Source organism: Geotrypetes seraphini, chromosome 8, assembly GCF_902459505.1.
Source record: "Geotrypetes seraphini chromosome 8, aGeoSer1.1, whole genome shotgun sequence".
Lineage (NCBI taxonomy): Eukaryota > Metazoa > Chordata > Amphibia > Gymnophiona > Dermophiidae > Geotrypetes > Geotrypetes seraphini.
In genome coordinates this window covers 122028033-122050482 of record NC_047091.1, presented here as the reverse complement: position 1 = coordinate 122050482, position 22450 = coordinate 122028033, and the positions used below count along the sequence as shown (strand labels likewise).

Here is a 22450-nt window from a genome sequence, read left to right as displayed (position 1 = left end):
AGTAGCCCGTTCTCAAGGTGGCCAATCCAGGTCACTAATACCTAGCCAAACCCCAAAGAGTAGCACTATTCCATGCTACCAATCCAGGGCAAGTAGTGGCTTCCCCCATGTCTTTCTCAATAACAGACTATGGACTTTTCCTCCTGGAACTTGTTCAAACCTTTCTTAAAACCAGCTACGCTATCCGCTCTTACCACAACCTCTGGCAATGCGTTCCAGAGCTTAACTATTCTCTGAGTGAAAAAAAATTTCCTCCAATTGTTTTTTATGTTTAAGTGTTTTTTTTAAATTAAATTTTCCATATAGTGCTAGAAAAAACATTCAGAAAGGTAGAACAAATTCTTTTACATGTGCACAAACCAATCCTTACCCCCCCCCATATCTATAGGGTTTGAGTCTAGTAACATATCTTGCAATATGCGGCCATCTTCACATATTCAATAATCTACCCCGAGCATGGGGCGTGAGGTCCATCCAAAAGTGCTCCCAAATCTGACAAAAGTGACGCCCTCGACCCCAGTCAAAGGCACCAACCTGTCTCCTCTCCTCCTCCAATTGTTTTTAAAAGTATTTCCCTAATCTTTGTAATTTTTGACAGAGTGAAAAATCGATCCACTTATACCCATTCTACTCCACTCAAGATTTTGTAGACTTCAATCATATCTCCCATTAGCCGTCTCTTTTCCAAGTTGAAGAGCCCTAATAGTTTTAGTCTTTCCTCGTAGGAGAGGAGTTCCATCCCCTTTATCATCTTTGAACCTTTTCTAGCGCCACTATATCCTATATCCCTATGGGCGTCGGAGTGATTACCGCAGCAGCAGCCACTACCACAGCTTTATAAAAGTGGAGGATAATTAATATAAAGAGCAGACAATGAAAGAAAATTTCTTTATACAATAATAACTGTGAAGCTACATCTATAAAACTGGAACAAACACCAAGACTGGTTTTTAGAGAGTATGCATTGCTAACATATTCAGAGGTGACACGGACAAGAGGTCATAGCCTGAAACTGTGTGGCAGCAGGTTCAGGACAAATGTCAGGAAGTTCTGCTTCACACAGCGAGTGGTGGGTGCTTGGAATGCACTCCCGGAGGAGGTATTGGCAGAGACTACTGTACTGGGATTCAAGCGCAAGTTGGATGCACACCTTCTTGCATATCATATTGAGGGATACGGTAAAGTTGGGTCTCCAAAAAAGAGTACCTAAATGGGCCGGCCGTGTGTGCGGAGCACCGGACTGGATGGACCTCGGTCTGATCCGGTGGAGGCGTTTCTTATGTTCTTATGATGCAAGAATTGCCAGGCCAATTAGGTTTATGAAAAAAATGTTGAGCAATTTAGACGGCTGCTTTGTTAAGGAGTTTTGTTGCTGAGTTCGGTATAAAAGAAAAAAGGGGTAATATGTGCAACTGTGTATAGTCATTGTCTTCTCTGTGTAAATGAATTGTGCATGTGTAGTTGTGACCCGCCTAGGTGTTAGGCGGAAAGAAAATTTTAAAATAAATAAATGGAAAGGACTGGGAGGGCAGTATACCATCAGTCTGAGCAGGTAGTTCAAGGATGGGGGGGAAGGGGGGGTCAGTGTAACATTAGTCTAAGCAGGTAATCCAGGCAAAGGGGGGGGGGAGATGCCAGTGTGTAGTGAAGCATTAAATCTGGGCAGTTAACCCAAGGACAGAGGATTTAGTGAATGCAGTGACAATCTCTGTGGGTGCCCTGGAGGAGGGGGAGGGGGGGGGTCAATGTACCATTAATCTGAGTAGCTAATCCTGGGATAGGGATGGGGCGTATAGTACAGCACTAAATCTGGACAGTTAACTGAGGGACAGGGGATTCAGTGTGTGGCGTGACATTAATCTCTGTGGGTACCCCAGGGAAAGGGGAACAATGGGGAGAAGCGGGGAGAGAGGGGGAGGCTGGGGTCAGTGTATAGAATTATATTAAGCTGTCTAGTGACATACATAGGTGCTGTATGCCTAAACGATGTGTGTGTGCTTGAGTTTTTAAGTTCCTGTGATGTACATCTGAGTGTAAATCTATACTGAAAAAGCATTCAGACGGTATGTACTAAAGTGCAAAGGTTTGGCAGTTACCAAAACCTCCGAGTTCAGTGTTGGGGGCATTTTACGGAGGGCTGTCGTACCTTTAACATAGAGGAAAAGTTGCCATCACGTGTTAATGATATGGCCACCACTGTGCAAAGCTGTCATCCACACCTTTGGAGGTGGCATTAACTGCCGTGTTAACAGAATGCGCAGTAGTGATCTCTGTGTTAACCATACAATGCAGTCCCTGCCCTTAGATGGTGTTAAAAGCCCCATCAAACGTGCAGCTTAGTAAACAGGCCCTTTGGTCTCTTCCTCATTCTGCTGAGTATAATTTGAACACTTCTCCACATACTGCAGTATCTCCCCCCTCCACACACACTTTTATCAAGCTGTGCTAGAGGTTTTATAGTGTGGGCCGGCGAGGTAACTACTCCGACGCTCATAGGAATTCTCTGAGCATTAGAGCATTTACCATGCTAGCTCACGCTACAAACCTCAAGCGCAGCTTGATCAAAGGGGCCCTATGTCTCTCCACTACAAGTGGCCTAATGGTTAGAGCAGTGGGTGAGAACCAGGGAATCCAAGGGTAGGGTTACCATACTTTGAGATGCAAAAACCTGGACACATGGCCCCGCCCTGGTCTGCCCCAGCCCTGCCCCCAGGAAGCCTCGTCTCTTCTTCCCCGACCTCCAGGCCGCGTCTGGAGGGCTTTGAGCATGTGGTGTGATGTGATTTGTACATGCTCAGAGGCCCTCCAAATGTGGCCAGAGCTCGTCGGGGCTTCCCAAAACCCAGACAAACTGCCAGGGTTTGGAAAGTCCATCCGAGCACCTGGACAGTCTAAAAAGAGGACATGTCCGGGTTTTCCCGAACTTCTGGTAACCCTAGCCCCTGACAAGCCTCGTCTCAGGTAGAACCCTGCACGACAAGGAAATACCCAGTGTACCTGAATATAAGTCACCTTGAGAGCTACTGCTGAAGCAGGCGTGATCTAATCCCAGTGCAGTTTTTCTAGCAAAAAAGGTGTCAGTACTCAGATTCCAGGCCATTCTTCAGGAGTGAGGTGATTACTGAGGAACCTACCCCAGAGTAGTCAGGCCCTTGGCAACCAGCCACAGAATCCATGGAAAGGCAGAACCTGAGCACTTTTATTAATATTTGGGGACCATGGGTCATTGTTTATCAAGCAATAGAAAAGGTGCTGGTACTCAGTACCCCTGAGTACCCTCTCCAAAAACGTCCTGCCTAATTCAAAATGTGTTCACTTCCAGAAAGAAAGGGATCACAAAAGTGCAAACTAAACAGAACACACAAGCAAAACAACACAAATGGGACAAAGATGAATTTAATTGATGCAACCAGACACAGCCTGTCAAATTACTACCGAATGCTACATAGAAAACTCAAACTAACAGAATACTTCAGTCATACATGGCAGAAATAGTGTTAGGGGAGTGCAACTAGGGCAACTGACCTCTGGTCAGAGAGAATCCTAAAACAACAACAAAAAAAGGGGATCCAAAAAAGATCTGCAGAAAAAATCAGCCAGGAGCAACCAAAACAAAACTGCAGACTGTGTACAAGATGCAGGCAAATTTTAATATGACAAGAACACAATATATAAAACCCTTTTACCAATAAAGGGACCCAACACGGTCCATGTTTCGGACAAATCTTCGTCAGGGGTCCATGGTAAAATAGGGGGGGCTAAAAAATGCCACAAAAAAATGAAGAATCTCGACGGGATGCCTGTGTGTATCAAGTTCGCCAAAAAAGCCAACAGCAGTAAAGCGTATCAAAAAGTTCTTGTCATATTAAAATTTGCCTACATCTTGTACACAGTTTTGTTTTGGTTGCTCCAGAGAGAGTCCTAAGCCAGCTGGAAGCTAAAGAAGCACAGCCTGGGCTTTGCAGTTCCCCTGTTATGACTAATACCAGCTCTAGCAGGATACTTATTTCAAACCTGATATATTCTAATCACAAAATAGAAAATATTTTTGTGATTAGAATATATCCTTTTTGTTGTCTGGTCATTTTATTCTTCACACCACATTGGTCTCAGGCTCAGGTTTGTTTTTCTGTCTACTCATAACTCACTTGCCAGGGTCTCCTGACCATTTGACATTTCTTCTTTCTCCATGCTCACCATCTATCTTCCATCTCTGTGTATGCATTGCTCCCCATGTTCAGCATCTCCCTTCTCTATGTCTCCTATATGTCCCTTTCTAGTATTTCTCCTGTGCCCATCTCTCTACCTTCATCATCTCACCATTCTATGATCCTCTCCCCCTGTGGATAGTATCACTCCTCTATATCCCTATGCCCCCCTCCCCTAACTCCAGCATATTCCTTCTGCCTTCTTAATCTCCCCCATGTCTATCCATCTTCTCTCTGTGTCCTTATACCCTTCCTTGTATGACATTGACCCTCTGTGTTCATATACACCCCCATTTAGAATTCTACTTTTAGTCCCTGTTCTTATGCTCCCATCCATGCTTACTATCTCCCCTCTTTCTGTATATCTCCCTGTGTCCAGCTTCTCCCCTCTCTTACTCCATTACATCAATGTGTCTCTCAATTTTTCCTCCCCCGTCTGCTATGGTCAATATTTAATTCACTCTTCTTTTATCCCCTTGGTTCAGCTTTTCTATTTCCCGTCCCTTCTCTCTCCTCCTCTCTGCAGGACCTACATCTCTCTCCCTTCCCTCTAGCCCCCTTCCCATGGGTCAATTACCTCTATCCCCTCCCTTTGGCATGGAGGTATGGGTCTGGCACCTCTCCCTTCCCTCCAGCTCCAGTCCCCCCACCACATTTCCCCAGCACCTCTTTCTCTTTCCCCCAATCCCCAGACCAGATCCAGCATCTGTCTCCCTTCCCTTCATCTCCAGTCGGTAAAGTAGCCCAAGCAACCTCCTCCCCCCTTTACTGGAAGTGGTGACCCGTCAAAAGCTTGCCGGACTTTGGTGCCCTGACAAAGATGAGCTGACAATTGCGCGCAAGATGTATGCGCACCACCAGTCCTGCCACTTTAAAGCCTTACTGTTACCGCTGTGAGGGGGGGGTGTTTGTGGGGGGAACCCCACACTACACTGAAAAACTGCCGACCACCGAAAACTGAAAGGAAAATGGATGTTTTCAGTGTACTTGGGGGGTTCCCCCCAAACCTCCCCCAACAGGAGCGCGAGGACTTGTACATGTACTGGGAAAGTTCTCCCATACTCCTTGCAATTGTTGGCACGCTTCTGCACTCAATTGTTATGGTACCCTGGAAGTTACATTGAAAGGACTCAGATGGAAGAAGGTCCCGTAGAAGGCCTGCGATGTTGCCGCTTCATCGATGAAGCTTATAAAAGGCTGATAGGCTTGGGACAGGAGGCACAAAGGGGCTGGTAGGGGAGTCGCATGGGATTTTTTGCCATATGGCCCAAGTTCGGGAGGAAGAGAGGGAGTGAGGGGGGCGGTTAGACCCGTGATAGGGAGGGAGGGAGTGGGGCAGGCTGCTGGACCCGTGATCTTGAAGGGGGAGCTGCAGGCCAGGAGGGGAGGGGACTCACGGAGGTTATCCTTTACTGCAGGAACAAGGCCCTTTACCATTTCTGCGGGGCAGAGAAAAGCCTTGTTCCTGAACCCGTGACAAACGGCCACATTTTTTCCCCATTCCTGCGGGTTTGCCGCGGGAAACAGTCACCATGTCATTCTCTAATACATTTGTGTATATATTTTTAGACCCCTGCCGCAGGCTTCATGCTGAAACACGGGCCGTGTTGGGTCACATCAGTTAAAGTCTTCTTTGTCCTTTTTCTTCAGGTCGTTTGTGCTATTTGGTTTGCATGCACTTTCACTGTCCTAACGTTCTTTGTCTTTCCCGTGTGTGGTTCTCTATTGGTTATTAATGAAGTCTTGAAAGCACCTCTCCTCTGTGTCCCAGAGGCAGAAATAGACACTTACAAAGCAGCTCAGGAGATTATTAATAAGATAAATCCTCTCATTGATAGTTGGATAGATTATATTGTCTGCCACTAACATATAGTACGAAAAACCCTCTGATTATCCAGCTACAATATAAGAAAACAAAGATAAGTTCTGAGAACCCAGGGTTAGAGATGCTCCCTGACAACCCAGGGTTAGAGATGCTCCCTATCCATCATGAGATGCCAAGCTATCCAGGCTGGAGATTTTGGGACAGTCCTGGATTTCTTTCTATCCCACCCTGGTGCATTATGGGACTTGCAGCTCTGCATTCAATGGGAAGGATCAGGCACTACAAATCCCACACTGCTTTGGAATGTAAGTTCAAAACTAGGATTGTGCCCAAATCTCCAGCCTGAAACTGGGTAATTTGGCATCTCTGTGTCTCACCATCTTTCTGTATGTCTGCATGCTTCCATGGATTTAATTACACTTACTGAATGATCGCTTTTATTTCTACAACCAAAATCCGTTTCTAGCTCTTTGACTCCTTACTCCAACTATTCAACTTCTAACCCCACTCCAATACAAGAACACACAGCTAACTAACCTTTCTGCTCACACTCTCCCTTGCTTCATTCCTGCACATTTCCACTTCATTAGCACTGCCATAACAGTAAAGGAATCAGAGCAGAAGATGCGGCAAGGAGCAAGATGACTGGGATTCTGGGGTGTAGGAGGGATGGGGGGTAGAAAAGACAGGTGTTTCCTTGAGCCTAGGACCATGACTAAGCCACAAGTCAAGTGTGTGTCGGGAACTGGAAGGAATCCTGTGTCTAAATCAGTGTTTCTCATTTTATCATAGTATATGGGCTGTATAGAAGTGCTCAAATCCATGAGGTCCCTGGATTTTAATACTCGTACTCAGGTCACCAGGTAAGTGTCATTTTTTTCTTCCTTTCTAAATTTATTAGGTTTTCATACTTACTGTCACCTAGCACAAACTTGACTCTCTCTTTCTGCCTATGTGGGAAGGATCTTTAAGCCCAAATAGAGACCAGCAAAAACTAGGGGAGAAAGAAATGCCAGAGAGAGCCATCAGAAGACTTGAAATATAGAGAGAGGCCAGAATGAGCCTGAAAAAACCCCAACAACCCCCAAAACAGTGGGGAACATGGGAACCATCTTTACAATACGGTTGGAGGGAGCTATCCTAAACACAAATTATCCCTCTCTGGAAACAGAGAAGGAGTTTGCTCAGTAATAGGGTGTTTACTCAAGCAACCACAGAACTCGTTACCAATGACAGAGAGAAAGATGGGAGGAGGTAGAGAAAGGGAACACCTCCACTTGGGAGCTAGATTCCCAAGAACTAAGGCGTGGAGGGGCATTTTCAATAATAACGTCTAACTCCAAGGTTAGACGTTTTCATAAGTGCGTCCAGAAATCGAGAAGAGAAAGTGGCAGTTTTCGAATATGCAGTATGTCTATTTGTTTTTTTTTAATGACCATTTTTTTCTCTGTACATTGTTTTGCTGTGCATTTTTCCAATGTGCATTTTTCTTTAAAAAAAAAAATCCAAATGAAAAACGCACATAACACCATCATTGGGATGTGGGAGGGGCCAGCATTCATAGCAGACTGGCCACACTGACATCCCAGCAGAGCTGTGGGGCATCTTAGGGGGCACTGCAGGAACCTTCATAGAAGGGGTCCCAGGTACATGTCACCAGAGCCCCCTTACATTTTATGGAGGGCCCTTCAAAATGCCCCCACAACCTACTGAACCCAACTGTATACCACCCCATTAGCCCTTATGCCTGCAGGTGTCACCTATATATCAGTAGAGTGGTTGGGGGGCTCACACCGTCCACCACAGATGTAATGTTAGGGTGACATATGGGCCTGGGACCCCTCTCTGGAGTCCACTGTACTGACTACCAGGTTACTCCAGAGACCTGTTTGCTGCTCTCATATGACTAGCCATTGCATCTGAAGCTGTCATGCAGGCTGGCATGTACTGTCACTGTCACATTTTATTTTGGGGGGGGTGAGAAGGGGGGTCATCTGATGAGTCTGGGCACTTTTTGCCTTCTTTTTACTGTTGCCTTAGGTATATAAGCAGATTTAAAAATTTTTAAATAAAAATAAATAAATAATGAAATAGGTCTAGTCCCAAATGTCCAAATTGTGCCTTGGTCGTTTTCTAAAATGTTTGATTTATCAGAGAATAATGTCTAAATCATAAATCTGCCCTAGTCCCTCCCAAACCGTGCCTCTAACACGCCCCCCTTGAAATATAGATAAACTACTGAGAAATGATGTAGATAGTTGTCTAGAAAATTCTGAATTGGAGGGTTTTGGTGAGAAAAACGTCCATCTACCCCTTTATGTCATCTTCTGGATGTTTTTCTCTTTTGAAAATGAGCCCTTTAGTGTCTCACACTGTCTAGCAAGCTGTAAATAATTCCAAAGAATTAGATTATCCATCAGCTGTGTGGGCTCTCAAGAGAATAAGGCCAATTTATATATTTCCAAGGCACCAGCCACCTCCAGTTCTAGAGCAACTTACAAGGATTAGGCAAGCTTAAGAATGCAAAAAACGGAACCTCAGAACATGCACAACACTGAAAGACCAGAGGCCAAGCTAACGATGATGGCTGTGAGATATTAAGAGTGACTGGTACAAAAAGAGCAATTTACTCAGCACTGGCCTACCACTTGGTCTTGGGCCCTTTTCCCACCATAGACCTGATCTTTTCCCCTTCCTCCACCCCTCTGACCAGCTAATAAGTATTAATGCACAATGTCCCTAATTACCAGAGCAGTGGATCTTAAAACTGTCCTAGGGGACCCCCAACCAGTCGGGTTTTCAAGATATCCCTAAAGAATATGCATGACGATTTGCGTATAAAGTACAGAAGATAGTAGGCCTGTAAAATTGTCTCATGCATATTCAATAGGGATATCTTGTAAACCTGACTGGCTGGGGGTCCCCCAAGATAGGTTTAATAACCAATGTACTAGAGCATTATCTTTATCCCCATGTTAAGAGACTGAGACACCTTCCCCCACTCTTTGAATCTGGAGGGAGCAGAAAAATCATGTTCCCTATAGTCCCTTCAAACCAGTCAATGATGGAAGGAGTGGTACATGTCTCAAGCTACCCTGATCCTTTGCCTTGTACACCCTGTGAGATCAGACCCTCAGGCTCTACCAGTCCTTTCACCTTGTACACTTGGTGAGAGCAGACTCCCAGTCTCTCCCAGTCCCTCTGCCTCATAACATTGTAAGGTTAGACCCCCAGACTCTCCTGGCCACTGAACTCCCTGTGAGGGCAGACCTCCCAGACCCTCACTTCCCCCTTGTAGATCCTGTGAGATTAGAGCCCTGCATTCCCCCTGACCCTCTTCCTTTGCACCTCACACCCTAGGAGGGAAGAGCCCTGAACTTCCTCACCCATCTAACAAATTCAGCTTATGTTCAGGAAGAAGAATGGAGTGATGATGAATTATTAAACCTTTTCTGTCTGCAAACCTTTCTCCAGCATGACTGTCAGGGTCTGAAGCATGGTGATCCCCAACACACTCTTTGCTTCTTCCTCCTACACTTGAATGTCTGCACTGGCGGAGACCCTTCTACACCTGGGCTTTCATGATTTAAGGTTTATAGCCCTTGATTTTTCTTACAGGGAAGCCATCAACAGACTGTACGAGGCAGTTCCTGGAGTGAAGGGGACATGGAAAAAAAAGGTAAGCAGAGAGATTACACCCTTTCCAATAGAGCCACTGTAGTGCAGAAGGAAGGGGGATGATGAGCTCTATCTCCCCACTGTTCATCCTCCTCTTCCTTAAAGCCATCACTGTAGATAAGTCTGGGATGGCAGGGCAGGCACAAGGCTGATTTGCTTAGGTTTCCCAGTATCCTAGTTAACTGTACCATATGGTTATTACAGATACTGCATATGATCCATCTACTAACGACTTGCTCTTAAACTACAGCTAAAAATTTTCTTGTTTTTAGCATGTACACATTTACCCACCCCCAGTGGCGTACCTAGGGTATGTGGCACCCGGGGCCCATCATTTTTTGACACCCCCCCCCCCCCCTCATGTAAAATTTTTTTTTTTTTTTTTTTTTTTTGCAATAACCATGAAATGGAATAAATGGTCAGAATAGAAACAGGCAGTGAAAATTTTCTTTTTTTTTTTTTTTTTTTTTTCCAAAGTATTTTTATTGAGAATGGCAAAAGGTCCAGACAAGCAACCATGGTCTGTACAGAAACTTATACATTATCAAAAAGAACACAGAATGAGAGTAACAGCAACAACAAGCATGAACAAGCCTCTCCCAAGAGAAAATTGCCAATGAGAGGCATAGCAATACACAACAAAAGGCCAAAACTTGGGGCAAGCAAACAAATCCCACCCCAGAACCCACAAGAATAATAAGCCGGACTAGACCCTCAGCCATATTTTATAATGAAAAAAACCCCCACAAGCAACAACACCCAGACCGCTCACCAGACACACCAATCCGCACAACAAGCACCCAAGAAACACCCAGCCACCACCCAGACAAAACTACCAGACACACCTACCCCACCAAGCCCAGACCCAACCCCCCCTCCCCAGAGAGTGCAAGCGCAAAGTGGACCGTGAAAAGGGCAGCTGCAGAAGTGGAAAGCCCCAGATAAGTAGGTTAGCTAAAGAAAGCCCACAGATAGAAGAAATCAGGATAACAGAAGTTCCAACAAATGCTCCCACAGAAAATTTTCTTTTATTGAACCTCATTTATGTAACCATTATTCCAAACATAACATAACATAAATTATGTCTGAATTGTCATGACATCAGAAGTACATATGGAGTAGTTGCAGGTGATGCTTGGGACAGTTCTGATTATGTTAGTTTGGTTTTATGTGTTTTTTTAATAGAAGGGTTTTTATTTCTTTTTTTAAGGTTTTGTAGTTTGTGGTCGAGGTCAATAGGTTGTAGAGTTGGGGGTCAAGTGTTGCAGCTCGAATGGCTAGGAGGTTGTCGAACAGTTTTTTTCTTTTGACGTTTTTGGTTGGAGGGTGTGTGAATGGTGCGTGAGTTCTCCTATGTCTGTTTGAAGTGGATTGAATTATTTAGCTGAAGAAATTAGTTACCCCCCCCCATTCCACACACATTAATTCTCTTCCATTTTTGTTCCCATTATAAAAAAACACTGATAAGTTCCCAGGAAAAAAATACATTAAAATAAGAAGTGAAAACAAAGGCCCCTACAGATGAGAACATAACATAAGAATAGCCTAACTGGGTCACACCAATGGTCCATCATGCCCAGTAGCCCATTCTCATGGTAGCCAATAGTGCTGCCCGATTCAGAGAAAAATATTTCATTCGATTCGATTCACCCTGTTGAATCGATTTTTCGATTAGATTCACTGTTAATGACACCGCTTTTTAAGTTTAAACAAAGTATAACAATAAATTTCACAACAACAATAAATTTCACAAAGTACTTTAAAAAAAAAAAATCACATTTTTCCATTAAAGCAGTTCTGGAGACATTTGCTTGAACAGTCTTTTTTCCCAGTCCATAAGCAAGCAATATGAAAAAGATTTCCTTAATTATCTACTCAAACATTTTTGCTATTTACTTTCATTGTACCTATACTATTATTCAGTAGAAAAAATGGACTTAACTGTGCAGGAAATGAATCTCCTCATACACCCACCATATAGTGCAAAAATGTGCAAAGGTCTGTTTTTTTCTTTCGATCACTACATAGCCTAATGCCACACAAGCAGCGCTGTTACAAACATATTCTGAAGGTCAATGCTAAGGTTGACAAAGTTTCCTTCCTTGGACCAGAAGGAGATACTGACAAACCACTGGAAGAGATTTTAAAACAACTACCCAGAAATAACACCCAAAGACCCACTCAGTGTGTGAACCAGTTGAGTGGAGTGGACTAACTGGGGGTGGAAATGGGCCCAGAGTTTGCTCAGCAGAATTTCCCAGACTACCTCTTCCTCTCAACACACTGACATGCTACCACCACCACCAACACTAGGAACACCTCACCGAGTATGCCAGCAATGCTTATAAACTTTATAAAACACATTATTATATTTTCTTATAAAGCATATATTTTAACTGAACTCAGCCTTGCCATTCACAAAAATAGAAAAGTTCCCATTTCAAGCTGTCTCATGTACACTTTTCAAATCTAACATATTGTAATCACAAAACAGAAAATAAAATTATTTTTTCTACCTTTTGTTCTCTGATCAATATTCAAATCTTGTTGGTCCCAGGCTCTTGTTGTCTTGCTTGCCAGGGTCTCCTTTCTCCGTGCTAACCATCCGTCTGCCATCTCTGTTCTCCCCTTCCGTTTCCCTTCCCTCTCCCGGAGATCTGGCATCTTTCCTTTTTTTTGTCTCCATCCACAGATTCACCTTTTCTCAACTCCCCACCACCCCAGGATCCACCATCTCTCCCTTTCTGTTCCCAACTATCCTCCTATCCAGTATCTCTATCCCCCCTCCACACCATCCCCTGTTTCCAAGTTCTCTCCCTTTCTGTTCCTTCCCTCCCTAAATCCCATTATGCACCATCTCTCTCCCACTCCTCTGTTTTTAGACCCATTATTTCTAACCCCCAAAGTCTGGCATATGCATGTATCTTTGAACCCCCCCTTCCCTCTCTCCCTCTGTGTACTTTTACACCAGGACCCCCCTCCCCCGAAGGTCTGTCCCCCCTCCGAAGGGCTACACCCCACCCCTGAAGACCTGCACCCCCCGAAGGACTTTACCTCCCACCCGAAGGTCTGTCCCCCTCTGAAGGCCTAAACCCCACCCCTGAAGGACTGCATCCCCCCCCCGAAGGCCTGCACTCCCTTGAAGGTCTGCACCCCCCCGAAGGCCTGTCCCCCCCTTGAAGGCCTGTCCCACCCCCTTGTAGGCCTGTCCCCCCTTTAAGGCCTGCCTGCCTGCCTTTCCCCCCCTTGAAGGCCTGTCTCCCCCTTGAAGGCCTGCACCCCCCTTGAAGGCCTACACCCCCCCTTGAAGGCCTGCACCCCCCCTTGAAGGCCTGCACCCCCCCTTGAAGGCCTGCACCCCCCCTTGAAGGCCTGTCCCCCCCCTTGTAGGCCTGTCCCCCCCCTTGTAGGCCTGTCCCCCCCCCCTTGTAGGCCTGTCCCCCCCTTGAAGGCCTGCCTGCCTTTCCCCCCTTGAAGGCCTGCACCCCCCCTTGAAGGCCTGCACCCCCCCTTGAAGGCCTGTCCCCCCCCTTGTAGGCCTGTCCCCCCCCTTGTAGGCCTGTCCCCCCCCCCTTGTAGGCCTGTCCCCCCCTTGAAGGCCTGCCTGCCTTTCCCCCCTTGAAGGCCTGCACCCCCTTGAAGGTCTGCACCCCCCCAAAGGCCTACCCCCCCCCCCGAAGGTCTGCCCCCCCCTGAAGGCCTGCCTGCCCCCCTTGAAGGCCTGCACCCCTTGAATGTCTGCACCCTCCCCGAAGGCCTGTCCCCCCTTGAAGGCCTGCCTGCCTGCCTGTCACCCCCTCCCCCTTGAAAGCCTGCTTGCCTGCCCGCCCGCCCCACCCTGAAGGCCTGATGCCCCGACCCACCCCGAAGGACCGCTCGCCCCCCTGGCCTCCCCGCACCACCTATGAACAGCCGCAGCAGGATCGCGAAGTCAGCGTCGGGTACCAGCCCTAAGGGGGTGTTCCCGGCCTTGCCGTTCAGTCCCCCGCCACCCCCGAAGGACCGCTCGCCCCCCTGGCCTCCCCGCACCACCTATGAACAGCCGCAGCAGGATCGCGAAGTCAGCGTCAGCGATCCCTGCTGCTTCCTGCGCCACGGTCCCGCCCCTCCTCTGACGTCAGAGGAGGGGCGGGATCGCGTCGTAGGAAGCAGCGCAGGGATGCTGACGCTGACTTCGCGATCCTGCTGCGGCTGTTCATAGGTGGTGCGGGGAGGCCAGGGGGGCGAGCGGTCCTTCGGGGGTGGCGGGGGACTGAACGGCAAGGCCGGGAACACCCCCTTAGGGCTGGTACCCGGGGCGGCCCGCCCCCCCCCCCCCGCCCCCCCCTAGGTACGCCACTGCCCACCCCCACTTCTACCCCACCTCTTTAAATCTTCGCCAGCGAGAACAACTTTTCCAGTCTGCTGCTTGTGCCAGCCTGCCTCCCCTCTGAAATCACTTCTGGGTCGTGGTGCCAGGAAGTGATGTCAGAGGGAAAGCTAACACCTGTGTGAGCAGCAGGCCAGAGAAGCTGCTCCTGCTGGCGAAGATATAAAGACTTACGGGGAGAAGGGAGGGTGTGAGTGTGGTGTAGGGGGCATGGAAGGAGCGAGATGCGGAAAGGAGGGCGTGGGGAGCTCCACTGCCTCAGGTGCCTCCTACCCTTGCTATGCCACTGGTCCTACATAACTAGGGTTGCCAGATTTTACTATAGTAAAATCTGGACCCCCTAGACCCGCCCCCAGGCCAACCCAGTTTGACCCATCCCTGCCCCATTACACCCCAGTCCCACCCCCACCCCAATCCCACCCTATCCCCACCCACTACTGCCTGCTCTCATTGGGCAGGAGGAAATCCACACAAGCGTGTATGCCACAGGTGGCCTTATTGTGTAGCATCCACACATGCGTGGATTTCCTCCTGCCCGATGCAATTTAGAGGAGGCTTTTCAAAACCTGGACGAAGTGCTGGGATTTGAAAAACCGTTCGGACCCCGGACATTTCCTCATAAGAAGGACATGTCCAGGGAAATCCAGACATCTAGTAACCCTACACATAACTAAATGCCCAGCTCCCAGTTGATGACAATTTAATTGTCTTTAAAGATGGAAGTTGCAGCAAGCAACACTATGAAGATAATAGAGATCGCACGTTTACTTGAAGAATCAACTTTACAGAAAGATACTGTGGAACACTCAACCAAAAAGCCTTAAAAACCAAGCATAAAAGTTTAAAAGATATTCTAGCTGGGATGGCAAGCCAGTGTAGTTCTTTCAGTATAGGCGTAATGTGATCAAACTTGCAGCTCTATTCTGAGTTAACTGCATTCTATCTATCTGAACGTGTCCTTCAGGCTAACAGTTGTAGAATTATTTCTCAAGTGGTTGTTGCAAAGAAAGGAGTTCTCCAGGAATTAACACTTAATGATCCTTTTTAACAAATATGTATCCTCTTTGGGTTCGTTGTTTGATTACTTGGGTGTTCTGTATCAATTTTATGCATTTGATGTTCAGATCTTTTTCCTGGTAAAGACTGACTGATGAGTTGCGTCGTGGATTCAGTGAAAGGTCGGTTGAAAGAGAATAGGACGATACTGAATGTACAAAGAACTGAAATGATGGTGAAGAGAGTAGAAGACTAACAGTTAGGGCTCTTCATAAGAACATAAGAATTGCCGCTGCTGGGTCAGACCAGTGGTTCATCGTGCCCAGCAGTCTGCTCCTGCAGCGGCCCTTAGGTCAAAGACCAGTGCCCTAACTGAGACCAGACTCACCTGCGTATATTCTTGTTCAGCACGAACTTGTCTAACTTTGGCTTGCATCCCTGGAGTGTATTTTCCCCTATAACAGCCTCTGGAAGAGCATTCCAGGTTTCCACCACTCTCTGGGTGAAGAAGAACTTCCTTATGTTTATACGGAATCTAACCCCTTTCAACTTTAGAGAGTGCCCTCTCGTTCTCTCTACCTTGGAGAGGGTAAACAACTTGTCTCTATCTACTAAGTCTATTCCCTTCATTATCTTGAATGTTTCGGTCATGCCCCCTCTGTCTCCTCTTTTCAATGGAGAAGAGGCCCAGTTTCTCTAATCTCTCACTGTACGGCAACTCCTCCAGCCCCTTAACCATTTTAGTCGCTCTTCTCTGGACCCTTTCGAGTAGTACCATGTCCTTCTTCATGTACGGCGACCAGTGCTGGACGCAGTATTCCAGGTGAGGGGGTATCATGGCCCAGTACAGCAGTATGATAACGTTCTCCGATCTGTTCATGATCCCCTTCTTAATCATTCCTAGCATTCTGTTTGCCCTTTTTGCAGCCGCTGCGCATTGCGCGGATGGCTTCATTGACTTGTCGACCAGTATTCTCAAGTCTCTTTCCTGGGGGGTCTCTCCGAGTACCGCACTGGACATCCTGTATTCGTGTATAAGATTTTTGTTACCGACATGCATCAGCTTACACTTATCCAGATTAAACCTCATTTGTCATATCGCGGCACATTTCTCGAGCGTGTTTATGTCACATTGCAGGTCTTCACAATCCTTCTGTGTCTTCACTACTCTGAATAACTTCGTATCATCCACAAATTTAATCACCTCACTCGTTGTACCAATTTCCAGGTCGTATATAAATATGTTGAGGAGCACGGGTCCAAGCACTGAACCCTGCGGCTCTCCACTCGTGACTCTTTTCCAGTTCGAGTATTGTCCATTTACTCCCATTGTCTGTTTCCTATCCGCCAACCAGTTTTTAATCCACATGAGTATTTCACCCTCGATTACATTGCTCGCAATTTTTTTGAAGTAGTCGTTCAGCTTGGAAAAGAGACGGCTGAGTGGAGATATGATAGAAGTCTACAAAATCCTGAGTGGAGTAGAACGGGTACAAGTGGATCAATTTTTCACTTCGTCAAAAATTACAAAGACTAGGGGACACTCGATGAAGTTACAGGGAAATACTTTTAAAACCAATTGGAGGAATTTTTTTTCACTCAGAGAATAATTAAGCTCTGGAACGTGTTGCCAGAGGATGTGGTAAGAGCGGCTAGCGTAGCTGGTTTTAAGAAAGGTTTAGACAAGTTCCTAGAGGAAAAGTCCATAGTCTGTTATTGAGAAAGACACGGGGGAAGCCACTGCTGCCCTGTATGGGTAGCATGGAATATTGCTACACCTTGGGTTTTGGCCAGGTACTAGTGACATGGATTGGCCACCATTGGTCTGACCCAGTAAGGCTATTTTTATGTTCTTATGAGTTTGCGAAGGATGGTGATGTAGTGTTACCAGTGAAACATCAGTTAAGGTCATCGGGGTGATTTTTGACTTCCATTTGACTATGCAATATCAGGTTTTCCAGGTTGGGCGCTTCCTTTTCTTCCTTTTATTGAGTAAATTGAAATCTATGTTATAAGACTGAGAATTTAGAATGGTAGTTCAGAGCTTGGTTTTGTCAAGGGTGGACTATTGCAATGCCTTGTACCTGGGGGCTATGGCCACCAGGTACAGGGCCTTGCAGATTGTCCAAAATACAACTGCTAGGACAACTATAGGAGTGTCAAAAAATGTTCGTATTATTCCTGTGTTGAAGGAGCTGCATTGACTGCCTCTTCAGTTTCGGGTGTAGATTAAAGTACTTTGTCTTATTCATCAGATCCTATTTTCAGTTGCCCTAGGTTTTGCTATTTTACCAGCTAGGCCAATTACAATCTGAGTCACTTTTACACTTGTCTGTTCAGGATATATATGAGCGTCATTATGATGATACCAGCCGAGGACGTGGAGGAAACAGCAGGCTACTACCCACTTGGAACATGAAAGGGTGAACTCACAAATAATACAAAAAAAGATGAATATATGATATACAGAAGCTATAATAATAGGATATGTACATTGATGGTATAAATAGATAAGATACACATATATTTAACTCATGTATTGTAACACCTTTACTAAGCCTCATGCAAGCCGCTCAGAATTGATTCCCCAGTCATTATTAACAGTATAAAAGCTTCCAATAGACATAAACAGTCTTCTCTGTAGCAGGGATCCTGCTATGGATCGCACTTTCAGGAGTATTATGGTTATGTGGCAGTGATGAAAACTTTGAGAAAAACTTGAAAACATACTTGTTTGCAAGCATTCCATGCAGTATAGAGGTGCTTATTCAAGATACTACCACAATTTATTATTTCTATAACGCTACCAGATACACACAGCGCTGTACATTAAACACACAAGAGATGGTCTCTGCTTGAAAGAGCTTACACTCTAATTAAGACAGACACACAGGACAAAGGATGAATCAAGATGGTTGTGTTTGGGGGATACATTTTACTGAGATTTGTTTTTAGTTTGTTTTTATGTGTGTTTGCTGTAATCCGTCTAGGTTATAGGCACACTATACGTTTTTAAAAATAAAATACATAAATCATTAAATCCAGTGTTAGTTCAGTCCACAGTCAGAATCGGCTTACCAGCTGCTTATTGCCATGGGCTGAATATCAACCCAATTTCTTTAAAGATGGTATATGGGAAGGAGACATCCACAGCAAAAACACAATCCCCTAGACTGAAGCATAAGGGCCCTGATTCTGTATAGGACGCCCGGGAGGGGTGTCCTATACAGAATCGGGCCTACACTAACCCCGATTCTGTAACTGGCGTCCATGTTACTGACGCCGGTTAGAAAATCGGGTTAGAGTAGACGCAGTCGCTACACTTATCGCGGCAATGGATTTCCCTGCCGCGATAAGTATAGCAGCCGCCTGTCCGATCGCCAGCAGCAGGGTGCCAAACCCCTCCTGCTGGAAGGACCGCCCCCCCCCCGACACTCCCGATCGCTGGCAGGAGGGTGCCCAACCCCTCCTGCCGGAAAGCCGCACCTCCTCAGGACCCCCTATGCTAACGACCCCACCCGCGCTACCACCCCCCGATGACCCCACCTAACCTCTCCCCTCAACTAACCTCTAAATTGTTGGACGGACGGACGGGTCTTGCTGCCGTCTACTCTAACCCGATTCTGTAAACCGGCGTCTGTAACATGGACGCCGATTACAGAATCGGGGTTAGTGTAGGCCCGATTCTGTATAGGATGCCCCTCCTGGGCGTCCTATACAGAATCCGGGCCTTTATGCTTTAGTCTATGGGATTGTGTTTTTCCTCTGAATATCAACCCCCCATAATTTTTTTTTTTTCAAACTAGACGCAATTTTACTGATAGCAACCTAGATTATACCACAAGCTCGGCTACATTAACCTGCATGCCTTCTCTTCAAACATGCATTACAACTGGGAGGGACCTTACTTTACTTACTCATCCTGGCATGCACCTCTCCACACTCATCACTCTATGACAGTGTATCGCAAACTGTGTGCCATGGCAAGATTTCGGGTGTGCTGCGAGAGGCACGTCATGTAGGCGAATCAGCTGGCACCTACATCTCTCCTCCACTCAGGTGCCTCTCCAGCTCTCCGTACCTCCCTGCCAGTATAGTATTTTCAGGGTTAACAAGCTCAGAGCCCCGTCTGGAGGGCCTCTGCTCATGCGCGGATGTCAATGTGATGATGTCACATATGTGCATGATGTCATTGAGATGACATTTGTGCATGTGTGGAGACCCTCCAGCCATGGCCCCGAGTTTAGTGTGCCACGGCTTGGAAATGTTTGCGAGACACTGCTCTATGTCCAGTCAAGCCACACAAAGTCGCAGCAAACCAAATAGATAAGTCTATCCTTTGTGGGAAAGAGAAGAAAATACATATTAGTCAGCTGAGGGTAACAAGCTCCACCCTTGTGTTTAGTGAATATGGAAAGGGGTGGAAACAAGCTCTACAGTGCTTGGCAGAGGCAGGTTAAGTGCATGCTAACCTGCTGGGAGGAAAGAGTGGAGATGAGGGGGCAGGAATGGTGTGTGTATGGAGGCTGAGAAAGCTTCTGTGAGGGCTAGACCGGAGATGGCCGATTACTGCTCCAAACTCTTTATCCCCTTCATAATCTTTACAGGGCTTAGTTACATTCATACTCATTCCAATACAAACCCTTTATAAAGGAACAGTATGTTTTGTGAAGGGTGCAAAATGTGTAGGCACATAGGAGCCAACTTTTCAGAATTGGTGTGTGTGTGTGTGCAAAATCCAAGGTGTTTGCTCAAGCGCCCTCAACATCCACAGAGCTGGATCCTATGAGGTGATTATGTTATTTGAAATAGTCTGTGATTTGGTCCCTGTCCCCCTGGCTTCCCAAGCTAAGAAGTAGGAAATTTGGCATCAGAGATGATGTAATAAGTGAATGTCTTCTCCTCATCCTTTACATTGTCATTGTATTTGATTCTGGATGGTGTTATAAGAAATTCTTCCATTATACCTTAAATGAATAGCCAAAAATGTTAGTGATCATTGGGTTCCTGAGGCAGTACAGAGAGGAGCAGTTGGACCTTTAAGTCCACATCTTCCATAATTTTCTCTTTCAATGAATATTTCATGTTCTGTGACAATAGAGGAGGGTTGCTTTTTGTTTTGGGGTTTTTTTTTGTGGGGGGGAGACCTAAGGCAGAGGATCCTTCTATATAACACAGATTCCCAAACCTGTCCTGGGGATTCCACAGACAATTGGGTTCCAGGTTTTCCATAATAAATATGAATTAGATAAATCCCAAATTTCCAGTGAATGAAAAATTATATCATGTTGGTCGGGGTACATAATTTGACCCCAATTGCCTGTGGGATCACCAAGAGTAGTTTGGGAAGCCCTGCTAAAGAATCACAAATATAAAACTGGAAGAGGTCATCAGGTCTACCATATATACTCATATATACCATAGACTACCATATATACTCATATATAAGCCTATCTCATATATACATTGAGAATAGTATTATGACTAAAAATGGTCAAAAATCGCTATAACCCATATATAAGTTGAGGCTGCCTTCCAGCCCTTCCTTCCCCACCTGGTCCAGCACCTGTTTCTCCCCTCCGACCCCAAACTTCAGCATATTCCTCTCTCTCAGATCTCCAATCTACCTTAGAATGTATTTTCTTCCCTCTTTAGAGGTTGACAATGGCAGCAACAGTGATACATATATGCTGCATGTGGCCAGACCCCGAAGCCTTTTATTTTATGTATCCCACCCCCTCTGATGCAACTTCATATTTCTGTGTGGGTGGGATGCATCAGAAGAAAGGTTCCAGGTCAGGCCACAGGCAGCATATGTATATTGCTGCTATTGTCACCAGCAACCCCTAAAGAGAGAGAGAAATACATTTTAAAGTAGACCAGGGAATGGGGGATAATTCTGGACTTTGACTAGAGAGTGGGAATGCCAGACAGTAGGGGGGATAGAGGGGGTAGAAGGAGAGAGATACCTGCCCATGAAAAATGACATGGATAAGAAGACTCTGTTTTAATGAAGTCATTTGAATGACTAAATTTAATTCTAGATATACAGTATATATGAAGGTACTACAGATGGCTTTCTCCTGGACTTCTCGATATTAAGGATATGACCATTGGTGTATTAAACTCTAAGGTTTAGTTACAGCCCTTTTCTCTCTTTTTTCAGTCTCCAAACAAAGCCCTGTTGTCTATTCTGGGGAAGAGCAACCTGTGTTTCGCAGGAATGAACATTGATGTGAACATCTCCATCGAAGGAGTCAACCTCATGATACCCACCAGCCAACAGGTGAGTCAGACATGAGTTTCAAGTTTATTCATAGCTTGATATACCGACCATCACATGTATCTAGGCGGTTTACAATATCCCAAATTAAAAAAATTAATATGAATAGATAAAATAAAATAATATGGGGTAAACCTAAAACTATGACAATTGAGACTGATTGGAAACAAGAGGGTTTGGGGGGATAGGAAAGTAATTAATTACAATAATAACTAAAAATAAAGGGGGGGGATAGAGGGGAGGGAGGAAACATAAGGAAAGTAGGGATATCGCTTCGTGAAAGCGTGTTGTTGTTGTTGTTATCTCATTCACTGATTTCCTAATTATTGGTAGGCATCTTTAAAGGAAGTTCTGTTTCACACAGCGAGTGGTGAGCGCTTGGAATGCTCTCCCAGAGGAGCTTGTGGCGGAGACTAGTGTTCAGGGTTTCAAGCGCAAGTTGGATGCACACCTTCTTGCAAATCATATCGGGGGATACGGGAAATCCGGGTCTCCAACAGGGAGCACCTAATTGGGCCTCCGCGTGTGCGGATCGCTGGACAAGATGGACCTAGGTCTGATCCGGTGAAGGCGTTTCTTATGTTCTTATGAAAGGTTTTAAGATCTGATTAGGGAGTCATTGAATTTGGACCTGGTAATTATAGATTAAGAAAATAGCAAATACTGATCCACATGAGGGCAATGATTCAAATTCCTTATGACTCCATGAGCACTTATACCCGTAGAGGGCCATTTTCAAAAAGGATGTCTGGACATTCAAATTTGGAGGCTCAGAAATGTCCATTTTTGAAAGGTGAACCGCTAGATGTCCAAAAAATTGTTTTTTGAAAATCATCTACTTGGATGTCTTGGCCGACCCCATTTTCAACCACAGTAATGTCCAAGTCCAAAATGTCCAAACACAGACCATTTGGATGTGGGAGGGGCCAGCATTGTAATGGACTGGCCACATAGACATCCCAAAAGAACAGTGGGACACCTTAGAGGACACTGCTATGAACTTCACATAAAAGGTGCCAGATATACATGTCACAATAACCCCCTTATAATTTATGGTGAGCCCCCCCCAACCTAATATTTATTTATTTAAT

The 22450-nt window shown here is 45.8% G+C and overlaps 1 protein-coding gene across 1 annotated transcript in view; it reads left to right on the top strand.

Annotated features, from left to right (window-relative positions):
• The window catches only part of SHC2 (SHC adaptor protein 2), a 41246-nt gene that overhangs the window by 1706 nt on the left and 17090 nt on the right, over positions 1–22450 (top strand). Inside the window, exons 2-4 of the mRNA XM_033956507.1 lie at positions 6826–6896; positions 9652–9712; positions 21243–21362. Coding sequence (XP_033812398.1) covers positions 6826–6896; positions 9652–9712; positions 21243–21362 — 252 coding nt within the window. The remainder of the gene's footprint in view (positions 1–6825; positions 6897–9651; positions 9713–21242; positions 21363–22450) is intronic.